This window comes from Tachypleus tridentatus, chromosome 8 (genome assembly GCF_004210375.1).
Source record: "Tachypleus tridentatus isolate NWPU-2018 chromosome 8, ASM421037v1, whole genome shotgun sequence".
NCBI lineage: Eukaryota > Metazoa > Arthropoda > Merostomata > Xiphosura > Limulidae > Tachypleus > Tachypleus tridentatus.
Window position 1 is genome coordinate 121,697,236 of NC_134832.1, and position 23,738 is coordinate 121,720,973.

Genomic DNA, 23,738 nt, shown 5'->3' on the forward strand with positions numbered 1-23,738 from the left:
TACTCAAATAGTACTTCACTGAAAGCTAATTTTTATTATGCTGTGGTAACATTGAGAAGAAATGAGGTGCTGTTGGATATATATATAAATACATTAAAATTCACAGTGTGTACATGACTGTGGGTTTTCAGGGATTATGCTCAGCTCTTTTTTGTTTGTCTTTTCAAGTATAGCACAGTATTTTATGGACCAGATGAACAGCCAATTTCCTCAGAAGAAGTTATCTTTTTACAAAACACGTGCAACCTCGATGGCTTTTCAAGTATAATGAATGGATTTTATTTGTAAGTTTGATATTTTATGGTACGGATATCTAAAGAATAGAATGAGCTTGTCATTTCATTTTAATGGTTCAAGCATTATATGCTTCTTGTAAAAGTTACTTATAATAACTGAACTTTTGTAAAGAATAATATTACCTTTATAGTAATACCAAAGATATGAATTTATGAAAGTTTAATGTTTGCTATAATGCTGGGATGTCTATCTATTTACATTACAATTTGAATTATAGCACTGAAAACTTTCATGATTGGTACATATAATTTATGGTAATTTCTTATTGAATGAGTTTATACTTCTACCAGTAAGCAAGTTTTTTTTTAGTTTTGTATTCTGTAAGTGCACTTTTGATTCAAGCCTTTACGTTTTGGTTCACACTCATATCTTAACAACATTTCAACAAGATAGAATAAAAAAATTAATACTGGCAAAAACAAAATACATTTCAAATTTTAAAGCACACTACAAGACTCTTTTAAAGTAAAACTTACTGAGATAGGGTTGAATAGAAACTTTAAAAAGTTTGTTATAGGTATAATAGCATCAAAACTGTAAATTAATAGTCATAGTGGCATAGAAAAATAGTACCAAAAACAGACATCTGGAAAGCAATCCTAAACAGTAACTACTCAACACTTCCATTTATATAAAATAACACTATGTAACATAAATTTTGTTCCTGGATAGTGTGTGTTATTTCTTAATTGCTTATGTTGTAAAAGTATAGAAAATGGCCATTATTCTCTTCAAACTTTGCTTTTGTGTAAAAACGGACAAATTTGCACATTTTCATTTACGTAAGATCTGAATAAAACAACATACGAATCAAGATTTACATGTGTTTATACTAAAGTTATACAGAAATGAACAAAATTGTTCAGAAGTTAGTAGTTTTTCAAGATTTGGGATTGTAATGTAAAATTGCTTTCATATATCAACCCCCAAACGTAGTCTCCCATCATGTTTTCATTATACGCTCCTTGGTGGCAGCGTTCAAAGTCCAGTATATCTTGGTGTAAGCACTCGCCTTGCTCCTCTGAGTATGCTCCCATGTTCTCCTTGAATTTACCAAGATGAGCTTCAAGGATATGGACTTTCAGGAACATCCTGCAGCTCGTTTTGCCATAGTTCTTCACTAGAGCCTCAACCAGTTCCACATAGTTTTCAGCCTTGTGATTGCACAAGAAGCCCTGAACCACTGCAACAAAGCTGCCCCAAGCTTTTTGGGGAATTCTGTGCAATCAAGTTTTTTTTAAGTCCAACGAAGACACCAGCTTTGACCTTTGTCTCAGACAGCTTAGGGAAAAAATCTCGAAGATACTTGAAGGCTGCAGACTTCTAATCAAGAGCTGTAACACATTGTTTCATAAGACCCAATTTTATGTGCAATGGAAGGGTCCACCATGCAGAAGTAGCGATTGCTTGAGTGCTCAGTGGGTTCATACCAAATTCTTGGAATTGTGAACTTCATGGTTCTCTTTTCCCCTCTGTACTGTCCTGTAAAAGAGCAAAATAAAATTATTATGATGAATAAATTTATTTTATCCACAACTAGTGTGTAAGAGGTTCATGCAAAATACTTTATATGTGATATTTTTTCTATACTGTTGGAAATTAACAAAAAAAAAGATATTTAAGTTTTAAACGGTCTAAAATTTATATAATATAAAATCTTACTATTCATTCAAGCAAAAATTGTTTGTCTTACCCTCTAGAGTTTTTTTGCAGTGCTCGCAGGTAAAATGAGATGCCTAGGGTTTGTCTTGATTCCCAACAGGCATGCTGAAATATGCCTTGTTGGCTTCACACATCTTAACAAATGGTGTCACAGAGTATGTTTTCACTCTTGTCTTGATAAATTGGCTACAAAAATAGTAGAATGCATCTGGACAATGCTTGCAGCTTCTTGATGCCATTTCTCATAAAATCAGATAGGTCTATGTGTTCACTTAGGCAGCTAGAACTAAACTGAAGTGGTGAGCCTTTGTATATATATATATATATAACTATGAAAAGTTCGAGAAAATTCTCTTTCAGCTACTTTACCTGGAATGTTCTAGAATATGGGTAAATTTGAAAATGTCATTTTCCAGGTCACAAAAGCAAAGTTTGAAGAGAAAAATAGGTCTTTTTTAGGCATAAGAAGTTGGGAAATAACACTTTCTGCCCAGGAACAAGAAAAAGTAAAAATTTTATTACATAGTGTAATATAACTTTAGAAAGTGTGTAGAACAGTAAACTGTGAGTCTGAAGTGTTTATCCAAGTTTATTAATTAAATCCATATAATATTTATCATTGCTGTCTTGTAACTAGATAAAAGATTTTATTGGAGGTAAAATAACCTTCTTCTGCTCATTTACTATCAGACTTCTCAAAATTTTGAGGGAAGTAGGATCACTCAATCTCAGATGTCCACAAGCTTACATTTCAAGAACACATTTTTATGAAGTACATTAGGTCATACGTAGAAATAACCAGTTTGCAATTTGATTCTGTGATTCTTTTCTGGTAAATATTTTTAGTATTAGCACCATTAAGCTCGTCTTAACTCTCAAAACTATTAAACTGGATTGAATGTTAAGTTTTTTTCATAGACGTTACTGTTTCTTAAATTTGCTAAAACAGTATTATACGTGAGAGGTTTTCCGTAACAATAAATACAGTCTTTATTACTTTTATGAAAACCAATTTTTAAGTTTCTCAAAGATTTCAAGACATTTTATTAATTTAGTCAAAGATTAACTTTATAATTAGTTTTCAATCTGTTTATATGAAAAAAAAATTACCCTTTGGGGATCTAAAATGAGAGAGAGCCTTAATATGAAGAAAAGAATAGCTCCTTACAAAAATTATTTAACCTAAGTTTTTTAGGCTTATGAATGTTAATATATAAGCCTAATTCATTTACTTAATTTTAAAGTGTAAGTATTATACCTTTATACATAATTCTATTTTTATTTAATTGAAATATGTTGATTTGTTACATCTATCATTGCATAAGACCTATGAGAATGATAGAGATTTGCAATTATATCTTTTATTTTTCGTATCTCTAAGTTTTCTTCATCTTTCTTTTTTGTGTGATCCTTTTATCCATTCTTTGAACCACATTTTATATAACTCTCAACTGTTTTCATTGTATTTTTTCACTGACAGTAATGAAATAATGAATTATGAGTTTTTTGATTTACCATCCATATCCTGAAGATTTCCAACATATATATTTATTTTATGTCTACACAGACTTGAAATTGTCCTCTTTCAATTTTAAACTATTTTACCTTTGACTGTTTTCTAATTGTGTGATTTCCAACAGAAAACGTTTTATTTGAAAAAGAAAATCCTGAATATATGTGCAATAAAAGAATAAACTGGAAGTAAACTGTTTTCCAAAACTTTACTTTGCATTCCTGCTCATAAAGTGTGAATTAATAATATACTATATATGTGTGTACATTTACATGTTTATACATGTACATATAAAATAATAGTCTTATAATCTCACAGATTGTCAGTTTTTACTTGTATATACAATTTTGTATTTATAGAATTTCATCTGCCTCTTTTACTTTACCTTGTATATGTGAGGCCATATTTATATATAACAGTCATCTTGCTGTTTTACTGCATTATATGTATATTTTGTCACAGTTAAGAAACAAGGTAATTTGCTTCTGTTTTTTCCAGAATGTTTGTGTTATCATATTCACACACAAAGATCATGTATACTTTGTTTATGTGTATATAATACAGTTGTCTCCCACTTCTGTCTCGACATGTGTACATGTTTCATATTTATAAAACAAAATTCTCTTGCACTTCTCTCTAAACATATATACCTAGATCAAAGCCATATACTTTTATCTCAACACGTATATTTTGTTTCATATTTGTAGAACACATTTTTTGGCTACTTCAACCTTACCACATATACTATGTTTCACCATCACAAAACAGGCCTTATTTTTTTTAACAGAAAACCATGATGCTATGTTATAAAATAGCCTAGTGTATTTTATTTCATAGTATTTTGTCGTAATAGCTTTAACAGATTAGAATATTTAACTTTTTGTTTGTATGGCAACAGCATCTTTTGTTTCACAAAATTTAAAGATTTTTGTATTGAACTATGAATGATATTATATTTTAATAATATGCACATGAATAAGGTAATATAACTTATGCAGCTCCTAAAGGTTTGTGACAAAATAAAGGTTCTGTCTCAGACATTAATTATTTGGAGCATGTAGTCTTAATTATTTTTATTGGTAACCCTAATGCCTCTGTTCATTAGGAGTGAAGATTCAGAAGCAGAAAATATGGATGAGGAAATGGAAGCAGCATTTGAGGAGTTTTTGCTAGAAACCGGACAGTAAATTGATAAAAGAAAATTTTGTATGAAATATTATTAGGCTAATAATATGTTTTGTGGCTGATCATGAAGCTAATTGTGTGATAAAAGTGGTAAACTCATAAGTGAAAGATAATTTTTAATCAATTCCAGTAGTATTTGATAATCTAACAAAAACCATCCATTTGCTTTAATATGCCAAAGAAATATTGTAATTCTGTATAATGATATATCTTCATGGGTATTAAAAAAGTATGCATTTGTCTAAGAACCTGCATTTTGTATGATAAAGCTGCACATACTTATTCTGTAACACTTTAAAATCTCGTATTGTAAACAGACCTATGGTGTCACTATATCTTGGCCCATTTCGAATACTTTTTAACAGTTATTGAACTGAAAATTTGTATTTGCATCCTCAACATTAACCTACATTTTTCATTCACAATTCCAAACTCTACTTTGTTTACATGTAAAAATAAAAAAGGGTAAAATATTTTTCTTTTGTATTTTCTTTTTTCCTAAAATTGTTTTAAGTAGAATGTAATTGTTTTCTAGACTTATTATTAAATTACATTAAGTTTTACTGACATTGACATAAAAGAAGTGAATGGGACTGGGTGTTACACTAAGCTGCATTTCTATTAAATATCTAATAGTATCTGAATCCATTCTTTTACTCTGATCTTTGCTTGCTATGTTTGTTTGGCTGTAAAAGTAATATAAAACACAGAAAAAACACTAATTTTGCAATATATATAGTTCAACAAGATACTCGGAAATAATTATTGGTTTCTGGTGAAAGCTTAATACATACATGCATATATATGAGAGACAGAGAGAAAATAATTTGATTGTGAACTTAGCCACTAGTTATGACTAATGATACATATCAATTTTTTTTAAATTTTCAGTTCTGAGTGAAGGATGAAAACTATTTTTAAACAACAAATAAATGTCTGTTTATTCTGCTTGATGTTTTAGCTTATGTCTTTTTCATAACCTGTGATGTTTATAGACCCTTGGAAAAAATGCATTATCTTAAGCATTAGGTTGAAAAAACAAGCATTTATCTGAAGTTGTTTATGTTTAATGAAAATACTTGATAAATGTCTGTTTCTTAGCAATTGAAGTACAGAAGCAATGAGCACTCATGCTTTCTCAGACATTTTTTGATTGATTATGTTACAAAAAGAGAGATCTTTGTAGTTAATAATAAATTCTGTTTTCAATGCACTATGAATTCCTTTTTGTGGACACAGCACATGTTTCTAATTAAAATAGAGAACAACAACTGTAATTCTGGTGTTTTATAAACAGCATCATTAAGGGTATATTACATTATTCTTAACTTATCAAGCCAAACCATTTAAAGTGAATGCTTATTAATACTAAATCACTACTAAACCTCATTATAATTCAATGATAAATTTATTTTTACCCAAATCAGTAATAAAAATATTTTCTACAAATTAATGATGGCTGAGCTGGAAGAGGGTTGGATTTGTAGAGCTCTGGTGATTAGGGCTCGAATCTGTACTTAATCTGTGGGTGCATTGTGAGAGTGGCAGTCAGTTCCTTGGCATGCTTGGTAGTGTGTATCCAAGTAGTTGCCATCTCTTTTGTGAGTAATTCACAGTTAAGGATAATAGAAGACAGTTTTACCATAAACAGAGATATAGAACTGAAAGCTTGACCAAATTATATCTGTAGGTTTATTTCTCAAAGAAACAGTATTAATTAATGCTGGCATTCCATGACAGAGGAGTTTAGTCCCTTGTGGGCTTTATAAATTTTTCTTAAAAAACGAAATTTAAATTAATAAAAGAAAAAATTCAAATAATGCAGTACAAATTCGTAACAGTTATGATTGTGTTATTGTTATATGAAGAAGTCTTCTTAGATTTTGGATTTTAAATCAATTTCAGAGTACTACTACCATTGAAGATTTCTATGAAATACAACTTATTAATGATGAATTATATAAATCATAATCTAAACATCAACTTATTTTGAATTTTATGAGGATAATTATCCTCATAAAATTTGATATTAAACCTATAAATGACGTTTTTTTTTAACAATATACTGTTTAATATAAATAAAGCTGAGAAAATAAATATTGCCAGATGGATTATAGAAAGTACAAAATTTAAATATTGTATATTATAAGCAACTGATCTTTGATCATTTGTACCATACAGGCCTGTGTAATATGTATTATGGATTAATATATATATATATAACACAAATTTGCAAAGAATATTGAATATTTTGTGAGGATGAATAGAATAGACTTTTTGTGATAAAATTAATAACTGGCTTTATGTAATAAAGAATTTGGAACATTATTGGTTGTTAATGGGTTTTTGGTTTTTTTAATAATCATGTATTACCCAAGTGCAACCCATTCATTGGGAAGTGTAAAATTTGTGGAAAATTGATTTTAGAATATGTTGCTGGTTATTTCATGTCTTGAACTAATTATGGATAGACTTCCTTATGGATAATTCATAAAAAAGTTAAACTGTGTGAATATTTAAATGTCCCCATTGTATTAGATATAGCCAGATAGTGATTAATTAGCTCTCAGATGAAATTTATCACTTTAACACAATAATGTTGTATAGTTAATGATATTTAAATTATATTTGTGGGTCACATAAGAACAAAATAATTAATACACAAACATCTTACCACTGCTGCTTTTGAAATTAGAGAAAGAGAAAATTAGAACATGAAATTTCACTGAAAATGTGGTGTGACTGCCATAGCTTACTCCGATAACGTCTTGAATTGTGCGAGATATTTAAGTAATTTTTGAAGGTTTGGTCACCATTGCTTCTGGTGACAATATGAATCATGATGTATGTGTTAGGTATCAGTGATTTTGGCCTACCGTAGGTTGTACCGACAACACTACTTCATCTGTTTACAATGGCTTATCACAACAATACGAGGCATAATGGATTTATTTTCTAAGGTATTAAAGTGGAAGTGATTTTCAGAGTATATGAAGAAGGAAACATGTCTGAGGAGAAAGTATATAAACCACACAAGGTAGTTCGGAAGGGAAAAAATATAAAATGTACAAAATTACCCGTAAAGTATGAATGAGAAAAGATTAAACTGACTAGAGATAACGATTTATTTATAACTTTATTTATATATATATATATGCCCCCCACTAGTACAGCGGTAAGTCTACGGACTTACAACGCTAAAATCAGGGGTTCGATTCTACTCGGTGGACTCAGCAGATAGTCCGATGTGGCTTTGCTATAAGAAAAACACAAACATTTATATATATATCTTTTGGTTACATTGAATAAAAAGGTAGAAGTAAATAATATTTTATTAAGGTTTATTTGTTTGAAATTAAGCAGAGAGCTACAATGGGCTATCTGAGCTCTGCCCATCAAGAGTATCGAAAATCGTTTTTTTTGCATTTTAAGTCTGCAGACATATTACTGTGCTGCAAAGGGGATTTTAAGCGGCAACTTAATATACTTGTACAGAAAACTTTGCTTTCTAATACATATATGTATGTATGTATATACACACGAGAGTGTTTCTAATAAATCCCTTACAAAATAAACATGAAAATACAGTGCTCAAAGACGGTGTAAAAAACAATACATAATGCGTTTGAAACGTTGCTATAGTAACTGATGAACGTTGAAAATATACAGAACATGTATTCTGCTTACATTATTGAAGAACATATAAGCATCATTTGACAATTAATTAGTGTTGACATTGAATTAGCTGATCTATTACATATGTAGTCATCATCGCAAAATTTGTTTTAGGCATAAATAAAATGATCTACACATCATTAATCGTCAAATTATTTATTTAACAAAGTCTATTCTGCCAAATTGAAATGTTTAGTATCACTATAATATCTTGCGAACCGTCTTAATTTCATCATATTTTAAGCGGCATAACGGAAAAACAAGTATTGAAACTTAGATTTTTAAACTTACCTCATATTCTCATAAAGATTAACAAAAACATTTCTCTTTGAATTTCGCGCAAAACTACACGAGAGTTATCTGCGTTAGCCGTCCCTAATTTAGTAGTATAAGACTAGAGGGAAGGCAGCTAGACATCACTACCCACCGCGAACTCTTGGGCTATTCTTTTACCAACGAATAGTGTGGATTGACCGTTATATTATAGCGCCCCACGGCTAAAAGGGCGAGCATGTTTGGTGTGATGGGGATTCGAACTCGCGACCTTTGTTCTTTTGTTGTATGTCTAGTGAAAATGTCATTTATCACGAAATCATTTTGTACTTGTACTGCTTTCTGAACCTTCAGTGGTGACGCCATGGGAGACGAATGGTGATAAAACCTACCCGTGGAATTTGCCTTCCTAAATTTTTCACTAAAAAAAAACATTAGTAAAAGCTACATCTCCCAGAATACAGTCACTAGACAGCTATACTGCAAAATGTTATTCAATTTCTGGTTATCTCTTAGGAGTTTTAACGAATCTTCGCCAGGTTTCCTTCTACTTATCTTTCAAAGAAAAATTTTTGTTTTCAAGCCCGTCTATCTACCACTCTTTTGCCTTCTGACTTTCTGAATCCTCTAATTGGTACTATTAACCACAGATGTCGCTAGGTGCACAAAAGATTCGGAGCTCGAGCCCATTTTCGGAGTTTCTTTACGATACAGATCATGGTTTTCTATTCTGTTTATTCAAGACACCGACTCGGAATTCGGGGCACTGATGAATAAAATCGGGTCACGGGCACCCTATGCCAACACCTCTGCTGTGAACCTCAATAAATCTATAGTCGAATGTATTGTTTGTTCTTTTAACTCTCATTGATTTTAGTTTTTCGAAAAAAAATGTAATTGTATGATTTTTTTTAAAGGATAAATTACGAGTATTATCCCAATGCATGTTTCACTGTTTTATGTCGTAATATGGATTCATAATTATTGAATTATAAAAACGGAAAATATACTAATGATATATACACACACACAGTAGCTAACATTGTTAAAATTGGCTTAATATTTTAAAATCTAACTTGCCTCATCCTTCTCTGTTGAAATATTCGTCTTTCTTGGCTGGTTGGCGTGTTTCAAGTTTTCGTTCAAAAGGTGAAAAATGGCTATCAGCATTTAGCCTTCTTTAATTTTTAACCAAGAGCCGAGAGAGAAGAGATAATGAACAGTAGCCATGGATAACTTTTCGACTACTATATTTACTGACCGAATAGTGGTAATTGATCGTCACTGTTTTATACGTTATTTGAAGTTAAGCACAAAACTACACAATTGGCTATCTGTGCTCTGCCCACGACTGGTATCGAACCCCAGTTTCAAGCGTTGTAATTCCTCAGACACGTCCCTCGCTGGTACAGCGGTAAGTCTACGGAGTTACAACGCTAAAATCAGGGTTTCGATTCCTCTCGAGGGGTTCAGAAGATAGTCCGATATGGCTTTGCTATAAGAAAACACACACACAGCCCAATCACGTTACCTACAAGGTAGGCCACACCCGGCCTCTTTATTTTTGGACTGTGTATAATGATCTTTGGAAAGTTAACACGTGAGTGACATTTCACTTTAAATTAATTCAATCTCTTTCAGTAATTGAAACTTTACGTTTTCAAGGTTGCAACTGGAAGTGTTAATAAAATTGAAAAAAATAAAATAAAAAAATCAGAACAACAAGTTGGTAATGTTAGCCAGCATAAAATCGACACACATTTAAATCTTACATTTTATGCTCTTATAAATGTATCAGACATGTATGATGTTTATTCATATTGATTTTTGCTTTCTAAATGTACGCATGACTACTTAACATTCATCATTTTAACCAAAACGACATAATTACCTTGTAATCTCTTATGAGCTCTCAGTGTACACTTTACATCAGTCATAAAACATAAATGAACTGTACTAGTGCCATTCTGTACCATAAGCGATAAACTTTGTGCGGTAAAAACAACAAATATTTTTAATTATAACAGAAATACGGAGAAGTCTGCAAAATGAGTAAACGACACTATACGAAAATGCAGGTAAATATTATACGTAAAAACACAAATTAAGCTAATACATAAGCTATGTTTCCTCTTCTGTCACTCGCCTGCAATAGGTGAAACATGAAACACATTAGTTTTATTAAAAAAATGAAAACCTATCCTCTAAATGTGTTTGCACTACAACGAACTTTTATTTTTTTCTGTTCATTAGCCATTAAAATCTAGATGTTGTAATTTCTCCATTCTCAACCCTCGAGATATGGAACACACACAAGAAATAAAATAAACATATCTAGTTTTATCATCAAACAGTAGTTGGAATCATTTGTTTTTATTTTCATTTTGTGCACTAAACAATGACATCCGATTATCTTACTGGGCCTTCTTTATCTTGTATAAAACTTCATTCCACTGCTTGCAGTTCGGGTACGAGACGTCTTACCTGCGAGTGCATCTACAAATTCTTGACAGCTAATTTTCTTAGAAACCATGACAGTAACAGGACTTGCAAAGCATGCTATCACAATCTCTTTGGATGCAGACACAAATGTGCAAATGGGAATATCTGCATAATCTTGGTTATTTTCTGCTGGTTGTCAAACTCTTACCTTATCACGTTGAGATGTTGCCTGTTTTCAATTGATTACCAACGCACTGATCCACAACCACGTATAAGATAATTATTTTATCTAGTTATTAGGAATTCCTTTCACAATTCTCAATTTAATGAATCTTGGATTAGTGTTTAGAAAACGATTTATTAAAATGGTTAGCAGTAAGGTTATTATTTAATCTAACAGATGCTTTTATTGCAACAACAAAAAACTATGGAGCATTTGGTGAAGAAATAAGAGTACAATACAGTGGGTGTAAATTTTATACACCAATTTAATCTCCCCTCACCAAAGTCACTCGTGTATAGATTCCCAGAAAAAATCTAGTAAGCCTGCAATGTGAGTTTGTGCTTCTTGAAGAAAATAACGCCGAAAGGTTTCATTGTAAGTCCAAACTGGTGTCTTCAGTCCTTTTGCCAGTGGTTTCCGAGACAAAAAAGTGAGTATAAAAATCTGATTAATTCTACAGTGAATTTCACTTTTCTCAATTGAGAAAGTTTAATCTGCTTGTTGCAGATCTCTACTGTATCTGCCACACTGGCACTTAAGATTTTAGGCCCGGCATGGCCAGGTGGTTAAGGCACTCGACTCGTAACCTGAGTGTCGCGGGTTCGAATCCCCGTTACATGAAACATGCTCGCCCTTTCAGCCGTGTGGGTGTTATAATGTGACGGTCAATCCCACTATTTGCAGGTAAAAGAGTAGCTCAAGAGTTGGCGGTGGGTGGTGATGACTAGCCGACTTCCCTATAGTCTTACACTGCTAAATTAGGGACGGCTAGCGCAGATAGCGCTTGTATAGCTTTGCGCGAAATTCAAAACAAACAAACAAACTTCAGGTTTTGGTTGTTAGATTTACCTTCATCTTTTACTTCTGCAACATTATTTAGTTATTGACCAATTTAAGCCTCTCTACTGTTTGAAGTTTATGAAATTCTTCAAAGCATTTTCGTTGGATACTCTGCTCATATCAATCCCTTTAAACGACCTCGTAGGCTATTTTTTTTTTCTCTCATTAACTTTAGCATGTCACAACCGTCAGGCATAGCATGTACTTTCAAGGTTGGGTTCGATGGATAAGAAAACCAGTTTTTGAAACGAACAAATTTCAGTGTGATCTCCAGAATACTAAAGATTGAAATATGGCGTGAAGTTACACCACACGACACAGAAACAAAGACAACCCTAACGTCAGATTGGTCTGCTCCTTCCTGTTTTTCAGATATTGTTGAATTCCACAACCATAATCATCAAACGTCTTTCGCAACTGTTGCTATGATACCATACTCACCATCAACGTTGCTTTAACAGTTCTTAATGACAAGATTGACACATTATGTGGTATATTTATATATCTTTGTCGAATAATATCGCTCAGTCACGGCAAAAAACCTTAATATGAAATTGATGTTTCATGTATGGCTTCATGTTGAGAAATTATTTCTGAAGATACCTCTGAGAACATTGTTTATTCACATTACTCAAAAACATGTTTTTGAGACGCATGGTTGTTTGTTGACTCGCTTTTGGGTTTTCCTTAAAGGAGTCAATGGTAAACTAAACGTTGTCTAATTTTTTTATATTTTTTGGGGTTCTTACTCGTGCTGTATGAATGGTCAACAAACTACTTTGTTTTCCGTTTCCTTTGTTTAAATGATAACTGGACGTTTCATTAACAAAATCGCGGAGTTTGGGACTGTAACGGTGAATTTGGTTTTTTTAAGTAAAAAAAACATTTACATCCATGCGTTTTGAATATGACAGGCTTTCTAATCTTAGCGTTGTAAATCTGAGGTGGACTGAGAGACAAATTGAAGGGTTCGAGCCCTATATCATGTACGTAAATTTATCAGGAGAAAGTAAGGTACATTTTGAGGTAGCTGTACACTATGTGAATGTGTGTGTGTGTTATAGCAAAATCACATCGGACTATCTGCTGAGCCCACCGAGGGGAATCGAACCCCTAATCTTAGCGTTGTAAATCCGTAGATTTATCGCTGTACTAGCGGGGAGCACTATTTGAGACACCATTGAAAAGTCTAGGCGTCACACTACATTAAGAAAATTCCGGCCCTCATACGCTTATCGTCTCACAACAGGCTTAGAGTTCTCTTTATCCATAACAATACGAACTTCTAAATTAAAATATCAGCCCATAGCTCACAATAATACAATTAACGGACCGAATAATCAGAAAAGAAAATTAACGTTTTCAAATAATACGAATAATTTTGTGTGTAGATTTATCTTTATTTGAATACCAGAACGATTAGTCAGTATGTTGCACACATTTGAATCAAATCGTTTTGGCAAAAGCTTGTTCTCATTATCTTCAGGATTCATTCAAGAAGTTTATTGATTGATGATTCAACAAACTGATTTAACTGACGATAGTGTAAATGTACTCCCACAAAAATATGTACAGTCACCAATTTGAGTTTTAACACATTAATGTTTTTATTTTGTAAACCTAAACGTTTTATATTGTTGAAGGTATATTTAACATAAAAAATACATTTCACTAAAATTAACGTTAGGCAGTGGATTTATTCTTTTTGTTTTAACCCCTCCTAGGGTAATAATCAATAAATATATGAACAAGGCAAAAATCTGTGGAATGTGACAGACTGTTTCTCACTATTTTCCTCTTGAAATGTGAATACTATCTATTGGAATTAAAATTGTTATGAACTGTGGGAAAGCTGGATCTTAATATGAACATTTCAATGTAAAAATTGTTTTATAGATTCGTTTAGGCATTAATTAAACTCACAGCATTTAGTTTTCCTTATCATCCTATTATTTGTACAGACTTATTTAATTACAAAGAGCATTCTTTTGTAAGAAAAAATGGACAATGTTAAATGTGTTAACATTCCACATTTTGTTAAAATCCTTCTTCAGACATTGTAGAAAGTTAGAAAGTTGCGTGAACGTATCTGACCAAAGATATATTAATTACTAAGTTACGAAAGTAAAAAACATGGCAATTGTTCAGCTGATAAGCTGTTCTTACTAGCTTATCTTAGCGCCTTCTTAGAGCTGGATCTTAAAGGCTAAATGTTAAAAGTCAAGCTAAGTATCTATTGTGAACTAATTTTAAGTTTTATGGATGATCCCTTTTGACTACACGTATGATGTGATGACACTTTTGTAAGTAAACAAATCATAAACATGGGAAACTTTACTAATTACACAACTGTTCTGACGGATAATAGGGACAAAAAAACAGTGCAGGCACCCGCTAAAACAGCGGCAAGTCTACGGATTTACAACGCTAAAATCAGGGGTTAGATTCCCCTCGCTGAGCTCAGCCGACGTGGCTTTGCTATAAGAAAACACACACATATACGTAACTGTACAGAAGCAAAACGGATGTAAAATCAATCAAAAACATAGAACAAGGGCTTTCATACAACAAACTATTTCATCACAATGAAGGGTTATGTTAGAATACCACTTCACTGAAAAAGAACGTTTTCAGATGGCCCTTGGTATTTCTGGTGAAGTTGGATCTGAACTGTAGCTTCTTATGTTATAGTAATGGTACCAAAAGCAGCATGCTAACGTTAAGCTAGCTTCTTGTCTGTACCAATGTTCTGAAGGTGGAACTATTACAGTTTTCATTGGGATCTTTAAGGTTTTTCTTTTGGTTTGCTGCTGTATGTCTAAAATTATCAAGCTCCCAAAAATTCATTTTCCATTTGGAGAGCAAAAATTTGGAATTTCTGGCTCTCGAAGATCTCAAAAGTAAAAAAAACAAGCACATCATAATGAGTAGTTAAGAATGATGAAACTCTGATGCAAAAATTGAGATGGAAAATTCGATATTCATCTCATTACTCTCGTTAGTCCTACGTGATTGGCCAGTTTCTGGCAATAGCTGAAACATCAATACTATTTAGAAGTCATACAGGTAGCACCCTAGTTAACACACAGGGTGCACCCTAGTTAACATAAAAATGTTCAGATAAATCATCATAAGCGTAACTCATATTTACTGCAGTACTCTTGTATGTGAAAGTCAACCACCACTTGTCCAGTTGTAGAAAATGGAATATCCGTTAGTCATTAATAAATCTCTTAATCGTGAAGATGGCGCAACAATATAAATACATGTCTCATCAATGGTCCAGTATAGGGTCTCTCCTACTCCTTACCACACTATATTTCCATCTTAACTTACCCTTTTCACTTTCCTTCATATCTTGTACATGTTTTCAGAAAATATCCTTCCATAATAATGCTTTATAAACATCACAATGAAGGGGATTTGGATAGAACTTGAAATCGCTTTCGAAATAAAGTCTGCAATACAATTTCTTGGTCATGACACCAAAATGTATGTTTGTTTTGAATTTCACGCAAAGCTACTCGAGGGCTATCTGCGCTAGCCGTCCCTAATTTAGCAGTGTAAGACTAGAGGGAAGGCAGCTAGTCATAACCATCCACCGCCAACTCTTGGGCTACTCTTTTACCAACGAATAGTGGGATTGACCGTCACATTATAATGCCCCCCACGGCTGAAAGGGCGAGCATGTTTGGTGCGACGGGGAATCGAACTTGCGACCCTCAGATTACGAGTCGAACGCCTTAACACACTTGACCATGCCGGACCCACCAAAATGTAACTCGATAATCAACTTCTAACAGTTAAGTGGCATATTTTCAATAAACAGCCTCAAACATGGACAACAAAGGAAAAGCTGCAGGTGCACAAGCAAAACTAATAACAAATAATATTTATTCTCTAAATAATGAAGCACTTCAGTCTTTGGAAATAATATTTATAGTAAACAATGATTCACAGAGAACATTTAAGCATTTTCAAAAACAACTCTGTGAAACGAATTATTTGATATCACACTGCGATATTCAGGTAACTGATGTCAAAGGGGGTAAGTAGTATATTTACTGGTGAATATTCTGCAAAAAATAAAACAAACATTAACACAAAAGAAAAAACACAACATACGTGCATAAGTAAAACAAATAACATTGAGAAATCGTTATTCATACAATCAAAAATACGCTACAATCTTATTTGCTTGATCCTCGGTGAAAGCCATATCGATTTGACAGCTAGAGCAAGTAGGAATTTAGAGTCGGATTTATTAGGAAAAGGACAAAAACGAAACATGTTTATATCACAATGTTAAGTAACATAAAAGTTACTGTAATAATTTCATTTAAATTTAATGCCTCCACAACATTCAAAAGTAATCCATTCCATGGGCCAACCACCCTATTTGAAAAATTATTTTAGCTGAAGACGATTCCTACCTTGCCAAAATTTATATTTGTGTCCCCTAGTGTGGATCCATCAACGTTATCAATTCTTGTTTTTTTTCAATCTTAAACACTTCAGTCAAACCTGTTCTAACTCTGTTTTTTTTTCAAAAGGAAATAACTTTGAGGTTCTAACCAGATGCTACCTTATTCATTCTCTTGTGAATCTCTTCCAGCAATTCAATGACTTTTCTAAGGTAAGGAGTCCAACACTGAACAGAACACTCCAAATGTGGCCTAACCAGTGACCTATATATACTATAAAATTATGACATCTTTAGACCTGTATTCAATATTTCTATAGATACAACATAATTATATCTATATAACTGACTACGTTACCTCTGTACTCGTTTAAAGTCCTTTTAGATTTAATACTTCTAACTTTCAATGTAGTGTGTATATCTTCACAAAATTTGGTAGTATTTTACTTAATATTATTAGTCTTCAAAATACAAAATACACTGTTAGTGAAGTATTTTAATAAAATAAAATAAAATAAAATAAAGATTTCTTCATAAATATATTGAGTATTTATTTCAAATAGTTCGTGTGAAAATTACTTTTTATATTAAAATAAAAAATACTTTTCCTTACCTCAAAAATCTCAAACTTTCTCTGTGTAATCTTCAAGACCTCTTAAATACATTTAAAAACGTTTTTTTCAGTAAAACTTTGCAGTTTATAATATTTTTCGATAACTTAACTAAAATCTGACTGATCTTGTAACCACCACACAGAAAACAACAAAAAACACAAAATATCTACATTATTCCTTTTTCTTTCTATAATGACTTTATTTTGTATTATAAAACAACATTCGTTTATCCTAATTATTTCTAAGTTCGTAACAGTATACATTTTTTTATAATTAAATTTTATTATGTTATTGCCCTTTGATTGTTTGTTTGTTTTGAATTTCGCGCAAAGCTACACAAGGGCTATCTGTGCTAGCCGTCCCTAATTTAGCAGTGTAAGACTAGAGGGAAGACAGCTAGTCATCACCACCCACCGCCATCTCTTGGGCTATTTTTTTTACCAACGAATAGTGGGATTGACCGTAACATTATAACGCCCCCACGGCTGAAAGGGTGAACATGTTTGGCGCGATGGGGATGCGAACCCGCGACCCTCGGATTACTAGTCGAACGCCTTAACACGCTTGGCCATGCTGGGCCTATTGCCCTTTGAACCGTCACCAACTACCGTTCGCGCGCTTATAAGTTGGAAGTCACCTAGGTAACGTTTACCTCATGCTACGCTATTCAATTACACTACCCGCAAGCTACTACTAGAATGAGCAGCTCGAGTGCGTGACTCATGAAATATTTTATTATTATTTATTTTACTAAACCTAATATTTACTAACTAGAAATATCTTCACATTTTACATTTTAATTGTTTTTATAATCACACATAAATAATAAAAATAGAAAAGAAGAAATAAAATATTTATCAAATCTTTTTTTTGCTCTCGATTTTCAAAGAGAGTTAACCCTAATTTTTTACACTATTCATGGTATGGCAATTAATAATTTTATTTAATCAAATAATACTGCAAACAATATAGATAAGTAACATGCAAAACGTAGACAAATTTCCTTACCTCTCAAAAGTTTTCTGGTTTTACTAACTCTGTGACAATAGTCGTTACAAATTCATCCAAGTTAGTCATTAACTTCTTCAACTTATCGATACTCGTACTCTGAAGGAAATTGATACTTAACCGTTTGAAACATTACGTTATACATGTTATTTATAGATGAAAACCTTGAATTTCTATTGGTTAAAGATAATATATAATTAAACGTAAGAGCGAACTATTAATAAATTATGAAAACAGAAATAATGTGACAGATGTGTGAGCAGGAGGGGTCTGATTTTCTATTAGATAGCTCTGTAACCAAACAAAGGCGAAGACTATAATAAATGTGGTTTGCCTGAGCTACTAAGATTTTAATTTTATACTTTTTCAGGGGGTAGTGGATAAAATAGGAATGCTATTATGCTAGGAGAAAATGTATCACGTGTGTTTCACTACCCGAAATTCGGGATTTTTTAAAATATTGCTTTGTTGAATTATGAACTTTAAATTTATTAGTTTAAAATGTGGATTATTAGTTAAGATTTTATACATTTCTAATTGGCATAACATAAACAAAAAGTATTTCTATAAACTTTTGAATGTAAGGCACTGAAACTTTGTGTCATGCGCAGTAAAAAACACCTGGGTGGATAGGGTTATTCTTCTCATTGTCTATTTCTTTAACCGTTGTTAAGATCGCTCCAATTTTCTCCAATCTGCAAAATGAACATAAAAATTGATCATCTCCACTACCAGCTTCCTTAAAAGTACATAGTAGTCCCGAGTTCCCAAGAATAAACTCTTTCATTGCACCTATCACATCTAACAAATTGAGAATGTTTAACTCCCGAACTAGTCTTAACCATTGTGTTATTCGTAGAATAAAAATAAACACTAGGTACTATGAATAGATACCAGTAGCCTTTTGCTAACACTTTTAAGTCTAAGTTTGACAGTTAACTAGTTATTGGGCTGTATTTATTAAATAAAATAATGTACTTAATTTGTCTTACATTCTTCCTGCAAGTTGAATTATAGCTAAACCTAAATAATCGTTACGCATACGAAATCTAATCTAATGTTATATTAATATTTCACTACTAAAATCTAAATTAAAAGCTTATGTGTCCTATTTTAATGCTCAATCTTATTAAATCTAGTTATTTTTTATTAAACACTAACGTCTACAGATAAAAAATAATAAAACGAAATAAATTTCTGAAATGAACAATATTATAAGAATTTAGTTTTCTAATGCCTTTTCTTTTCAAATAGAGTCCTCTATATGACAAAGAAGGGTAGCAAAAGAAACATACCTTCCATAAAATGAATACTGTGGTGTCTAACCCTAACATAAGTCGAATATTGATACAGTTAATACACCTGTTCATACTAAGTTCACACACAAAAAAGACTTTTAAACACTGCAACTTGAAATTTTTGAAAATCTTACATGATATACTTGACGTAAGTTATATTTTTTTTGAGAAGGTAAACCATAGCAATTTTCCTTTTTTCTAAAATAATGCTATGTAAAGAAAAACTTTCGATGTGTGTTTAGTTTTACCGCAATATTGAGTTAATTCATTTTAACATTTGTTTATAGGAATTCTGAATTAACCATGTAAAATATCTTACAGTTGTTTTGTTATTTATCTTTTCATATCTCTGTGCAATAATGTTTAGACCTATAACGTTGTTGAATATATCTAGGTAAAAATGATCTTGTGTTTCAATAATAACAAATATATATTTTAATCAGAAACTGAGTGATTCTGCGATGTCATTTCCTTGTCAGTGTATTCCAAAAACCTCAGTTTGTAGTTATTAGTTTATTATTATAGTATTTTCTGCACTTTATTACTGTCTCTATTTTTCAGTCTTGAAGGGAATAAAATAGTTTTTCAAGCTTTAGCCACACTTAAACCTAATAATAACAATAAAGAATGTAAGAAGATTTGTATTTAGTTTATCTTTTTATTGGAAGTTAACTTTTTGGTAAATTGATGAATGTTTACTCGCATCATCTCTGTTTTAAACATGAACAACTAATGATTAACAGGTTGAAATCAGAGTATATTTTAGTATGTTTGCAAAAAAGAGCTATTCATGAACATCTGTGAGCCACCCCTGGCATTGTACAGTCGCTGAATGTATATTTTTCTGACCAGTTTGTACAAGATTCTGAGGAATCTGTACTATTTTTCACCTAGTGCAATATCAGTAACAAAGGAAGTCTCCTCAACATATGGCATATAGTTTTACCAGTATATGGGGAATGTTTTGGGAGGACGTTTCTTTCCATTTGATTACTTACAACATTTATTTGTTTTTTTGAAGCCCTAATTAAATCGATGGAGGAGGCTGAAGGATCTTATTATGTGTCATTCAAATACAACTTTATCCAAACTGTTTAGAGTTCATCTTAGTCGTCTATTATCACACCCATGACCTATGTGCAATGTACTTAGGTACATCAAGATAAGAGTAAACTTGTTTTTATTATTTTAAGGATCCTACGAGCGTTTAAAGCCTGTGGCTCTGTCTTCCTTCTCTATTTGTCACTATGGGTAATAATATCACACTATTTATTATACTGAAGCAGTAATTGCAGCAATCGCCAATGTGGAAAAAAAATTATAAAATGTTGAAAAATTTGTTAAGAAGAACAGAGTCACCTTCTGAGCAGATAGGCACCTACATCTTGGACCAAAACAGCAGTAAAATATCTCTAATAAGAAATCAGATTTTAGAAATGCACACATGCATAATGTTCAGACTGAATGAAATGTTTCCTCCGTTTTACCAATTTTGTTTTTCTTTATAACTTGGAAATTTATTATTGGCCCCTTATATACTCTGAATTTGAAGGTTATTCTCGCAATCAAGATTTACAAGGATTGACCATGTGATTTTCTGTCAAGCACGAGCAAAATTTTAGGACTAATGTATGGAACAGTAAGACCTTTGAAATTTACTCTGACAAAAATTGATTTTGTAATTATCATGTATTAAAGATACATATTAATTCTAGTTTTGTGTACAAATTCTTGTATAGTTTATGCTCTAACGTTTTGATCCTCAACAAGTTATGAATTGGTAGAAGAATGAAAATGTATTTGTGTAATGCTAAAATTTTGTGACTGCCGATTTAAAAATAATTTGATGAGATTTGAGGAAATATTTTAAAACCTTTCTTGGAATATTTTAGATTATTCCTCTGATTTACTGTGTTTGTTTGACACAAAAAACACTTCAATGCCTCCTTTTCTTTATTTTAAACGTTTAAGAATAGCATATGCATCTGGCTCTTTGATGAAAATGCCCAGAATAGCAAATGCATGTCTACCCTCACTGTTACTCTATGGTAGAAGACCATGCACACAAACAACAACTCTTTCAAATGGTGTATCAACACAATACTGTTTTAGCTGTCCCAGTTGTTTCTTTTATGGACCTTTTAACCAAAAATCTATTTCACATGAGTTATACCAATAATTTACAGATCCTCAAAACCCAATAAAAGCACGCTTTTACTTTTCACGGTGTCTTCTTAGCATCTAAGTGTCGGACTGTTTCTAAATGTAGAGGCTGTTAAAGTACCAGCATTAGACATTGTTTTTGTCGACTGGGCTTTTAATTTTCGACATAGCAAGTTCTCTTATGGCATAATGAAGTCCACTGTGTTTAGTACATCTTTGTCTTTAGGCTGTATGGAGCATTTCTTTACCGTAAAGATTTTTTCTACACTGTTCTTAATACACTGAATAATTGATTTCAAACCCGTATCTGTTGCCTAAGGATTTTTTGGGTGAGTGTCAAACCACAATAGTTCTGGAACATCATTTAGGATGCTTCTTCCTGGATAAGATTCTATTTTATTTCAGTTTGGTCATCTTTACTATCTCGTCTTTCTATCTTTTTACAGTGTTTACAATTTCCATTAACACATGAATAATGCATCAGCACTTTCATAGCTCTATGGATTCATCTAGAGTGATGTACCATATTACAAAATATACTCATGAAGTTTTTGGAGCCATCTTATTATTTTTCATTCTGGATTGTAAAATCTCAAAATCATATGCTCTTTACTGTGTTGAACTTGGTATAACGCTGCTCTCATTGCAGAATAACTAGCATCTGTATCTAATATAAGTGGATCTTAAAGAGTTGGATGTGTCGATGTAGGAGTAGTGGCTAAATGTTGTTTAAATTTGTTGAATGGTGTTTTAGTAGCAATCCAAAAATGTTCTTGATTTCTCAAATAACTTGTGTAGAGGTAGAGCTGTATCAGAAAATTATTATACTAAATGCTGATAGTAAGGAAACAACTCATGCTCTTTGAAATCGGCCATTTCTGAAGAGATTTCATTCTTGGACGTGACTGTAGACACTTCCTCTCTGACGACTATGCGTCCCAAGTAAATCACCTGATAACAGAATAAATTACACTGATAGGGATTCAACTGATACAGAACTTTCTCAGACAATACTACTAATTACTAAAGGTCTTCTTATTTGTGATTATGTCATGCAAGTTGGTTTGATATTTCTGGGAAGTTCAGAAGGAAAATACTCCATTGTCCATTGAAATGTAGCAGGCACATTATATAATCCAAACGGTAACACAACAAATTTCCACAATAAATTTGTTTTACTTACGGTTTTTCTTTCTTTTTCATTTGTTAATTTACCATTGCCAGAATTCGCCCTTTAATTTCAAATCTACACCATTTTGATATAAGCAAATCATTCAAAGTATTATTCGTCTTTGGCACCCTTTAGGCACATTCATTTGTGATTTTACTCACCTTCTAATTTTCCAAACAAGATCTTATGGACATATTATCCTTTTTCACACATACAATAGATAATTTTCAAAGATTAGCATTCGATTCTGTTATTTCTTGTTCTTTTTTGGCTTCTCTTGATTAAGAACATCAACCTGTTGGAGTCATCTGGTCAAGCGATGAATAGATGTTGCATCTCCAGGAAGATTATTACAACATGTCATTTACATGCCCTAAATAGTTGAGAATGTATTTTAGCATTCTTGCTTAATCTTAAGGCTATGAGAAGTTTAGTTACACAGAATCTGTAGATAAGATGGTAAGCTTTCCTTACTTGATGATTTAATATCATGCTTTCTTTATATTGTTTTTACACCCTGTGGGTTCTAAAACTATATCCACGTTGTCTCTAGTTGTATGTACCACCTAAACAAAAATATAGAAAATAATATCATTTTTGAGCACTTTGTACATGTTTATTGTTTAGCAGCACTTCTTTTAGATGCAGATATTTTCTTTTATTTAATCATCATTGTTATTGATAGATTTTTTACGCGTTACTTGAACAGAGCACGATCAAAGCCGACCGCTGTTTATGACGAAGAGTGAAAGCTGCAAGTCTCTGAATGGGCCAAGAGTCGAAACAGCTGTCACGAAGTACTTTTTATTTAACTATTTTTCCATATGGATTTTTTTCTTTATAATTACATGATTAATTAGCTAGGAGCATTTTATTATGAACGCATAAAATCTATTTACTTGGCAATTACAGAAAGAGAAAGAGGTTTCCCTAAATGTGTTGGAAGTTTAT

The 23,738-nt window shown here is 32.1% G+C and overlaps 1 protein-coding gene and 1 long non-coding RNA gene across 5 annotated transcripts in view; one reads left to right on the forward strand and one right to left on the reverse strand.

Moving 5' to 3' along the window:
• The window catches only part of LOC143223366 (polyadenylate-binding protein-interacting protein 1-like), a 59,406-nt gene extending 52,421 nt beyond the window's left edge, over window positions 1-6,985 (forward strand). Inside the window, exons 9-11 of one of the 4 annotated variants that reach the window (XM_076451266.1) lie at window positions 169-284; window positions 2,376-2,465; window positions 4,578-5,870. In XM_076451266.1, the coding sequence (XP_076307381.1) occupies window positions 169-284; window positions 2,376-2,418 (159 nt within the window). In that variant the 3' untranslated portion in view covers window positions 2,419-2,465; window positions 4,578-5,870. Of the gene's footprint in view, window positions 1-168; window positions 285-2,375; window positions 2,466-4,577 lie in introns of those variants that run through there. The other 3 variants (XR_013012881.1, XR_013012882.1, XM_076451265.1) reach the window with 3 other exon arrangements.
• A 9,004-nt stretch (window positions 6,986-15,989) lies between these two features.
• Window positions 15,990-18,270, reverse strand: LOC143224270 (uncharacterized). The gene is made up of 3 exons (XR_013013303.1): window positions 18,156-18,270; window positions 16,544-16,807; window positions 15,990-16,186 (listed from the first exon to the last, which is right to left on the reverse strand). It is a non-coding gene; the product is annotated as an uncharacterized LOC143224270 (long non-coding RNA).
• Window positions 18,271-23,738: the final 5,468 nt, after the last annotated feature.